The sequence below is a fragment of the Solanum verrucosum genome, unplaced genomic scaffold (assembly GCF_900185275.1).
Source record: "Solanum verrucosum unplaced genomic scaffold, falcon-dt-bn FXZP01001278.1, whole genome shotgun sequence".
Classification (NCBI taxonomy): domain Eukaryota; kingdom Viridiplantae; phylum Streptophyta; class Magnoliopsida; order Solanales; family Solanaceae; genus Solanum; species Solanum verrucosum.
In genome coordinates, this window is record NW_026020317.1 from 191147 (window position 1) to 193708 (window position 2562).

Sequence of the window (2562 nt, forward strand, 5' to 3'; positions counted from 1 at the left end):
CACTACTTATGAAAATGAAATTGTCCACCACCGCGTGGGGTCATGCTATCCTACATGCAGCAACACTTGTTCGTTTTAGACCGACTAATTATAATAAATATTCTCCGTCACAATTAGTATTTGGTCATGAACCAAATATTGCTCATCTACGAATTTTTGAATGCGCTGTATATGTGCCAGTAGCACCACCTCAGCGCACTAAAATGGGCCCCCAAAGAAGGTTAGGCAACAATTTGATTCACGCTCTATAATTCTCTACCTTGAGCCATTGACTGGAGATTTATTCACTGCGAGATTTACAGATTGTCGATTTGATGTAAGAACTTTTCCACAATTAGGTGGAGAGAAAAAAAAACTTAAAAGTGAAATTGCATGGAAAGTTTCATCATTATCTCATTTTGATCCACGTTCCCCTATGTGTGAACATGAGGTCCAGAAGATCATCCATTTGCAGAATATAGCAAATCAAATGCCAGACGCATGTACTGATTTGAACAAGATAACTAAGTCGCATATTCCTACAGAAAATGTGCCTATATGAATTGATATTCCAATAGGGCCATCTAATAGTGTCATAACTTTTAAATCTCATACATGCCTGAAGCGTGCGAGACCATTGGGTTCAAAAGACAAAAATCCTAGAAAAAAAAGCGTGAAAAATGATAAAGATGACACTACAAAAGAGTCTCATGAAGGAATTCAAGGCCTGATTAATCCTGATATTCCTGAAGAGATCAGTAAACCTGAGACTTAAGTGAATGAAGAGTTTTCAGTAAGTTCTACGGGTGATGGGATAAGTTTAGATCGATTGAAAATTATAGTGGATAATGTTTTCGCATATAATGTTGCACTTAATCTTATGCAAGACAGTAAGGATCTTGAGCCTAAATCTGTCCAAGAATTTCGACGAAGATGTGATTGGCCAAAATGGCAAGAGGCAATTCAATCAGAATTAGACTCACTTGCCAAACGTGAGGTTTTTGGACCTTTAGTCCAAACCCCAAATGGTGTTAAATCGATTGGATATAAATGGGTTTTGTGCGAAAAAGAAATGAGAGAAATAAAATTGTAAGATACAAGGCACACCTTGTTGCACAAGGATTCTCTCAAAGACATGGTGTCGACTATGAAAAGACATATTCACCGGTTATGGATGCAATAACTTTTCAATATCTCATCAGTTTAGTTGTACATGAAAATCTTGAAATACATCTAATGGATGTGGTTACAACTTATCTTTACGGTTCACTTGATAATGAAATTTATATGAAAATTTTGAAAGGACTTAAATTGCCTGAAGCATATACTTCAAAATCTTGGGAAATATGCTCAATCAGATTACAAAAGTCATTATACGGCTTAAAACAATCAGGGCACATGTGTTATAATTGCCTCGGTGAGTACTTGATAAAAAAAGATTATATAAACGATGCAATTTATCCTTGTATTTAAATTAAGAAAATAATATCATGGTTTGTTATTATTGCCATTTATGTTGATGACATAAACCTCATTGGAACCCCAGAAGAGGTTCAAAAGGCAATTGAATATCTAAAGAAATAATTTGAAATGAAAGACCTTGGAAAGACAAAACTTTGTCTTGGTCTACAAATTGAACATTTAGTAGATGGGGTCTTCATCCATTAATCTGCATATACTGAAAAATTTTTGAAACGATTTTACATGTACAAAGCACATCCATTAAGTACTCCAATGATTATTCGATCACTTGAAGTGAGCAAAGATCCATTTCGACCTCAAGAAGAGAATGAGGAACCTCTTGGTCCTGAAGTATATTATCTAGTGCAATTGGTGCACTTATGTATCTTGCTAATGCTACGATACCTGACATAGCATTTTCTGTTAATTTGTTAGCAAGATATAATTCCTCCCCTATACGAAGACATTGGAATGGAACTAAACATATTTTACGATATCTAAAGGGGACTAGTGATATGGGTCTATTTTATACTAACAAAGATAGTGCAGATCTTGTTGGTCATGCAGATGCAGGTTATTTATCTGACCCACATAAAGTTCGATCTCAAACAAGCTATTTATTTACATATGGAGGTACTGCTATATCATGGCGATCTACAAAGCAGTCTATTGTCGCTACTTCTTCAAATCATGCTGAGATAATAGCTATTCACGAAGCAAGTAGAGAATGTGTATGGTTGAGATCAGTGATACATTTCACCAATGTGGTTTGAAGTGTGATGTCAAGGTACCTACAGTGCTCTTTGAAGGCAATGTTGCTTACATAGCTCAACTAAGATGAGGCTTCATAAAAGGAGATAGAACGAAACACATTTCACCAAAATTATTTTTCACGCATGATCTTCAAAAGAGCGGTGATATTGATATACAACAAATTCGTTCATGTGATAATCCAGCAAATTTATTCACCAAATCTTTACCAGCCTCAACTCTTGAGAAGATGGTACACACGATTGGAATGCGAAGACTTAAGCATCTAAACCGTGGTCTCTATCAGGGGGAGTAAAATATGTGTTGCACTCTTTTTTCCTTAGTCTAGGTTTTGTCCCACTGGATTTCCTA

At 35.8% G+C, this 2562-nt stretch overlaps 1 protein-coding gene across 1 annotated transcript; it reads left to right on the forward strand.

The window, feature by feature from the left end:
- Window positions 1–1820: 1820 nt before the first annotated feature.
- On the forward strand, window positions 1821–2213 carry LOC125835264 (secreted RxLR effector protein 161-like). Its single transcript, XM_049514394.1, has one exon. It carries the CDS (start codon window positions 1821–1823, stop codon window positions 2211–2213), a length of 393 nt encoding a protein of 130 aa, XP_049370351.1.
- The last annotated feature ends 349 nt before the right edge of the window (window positions 2214–2562 follow it).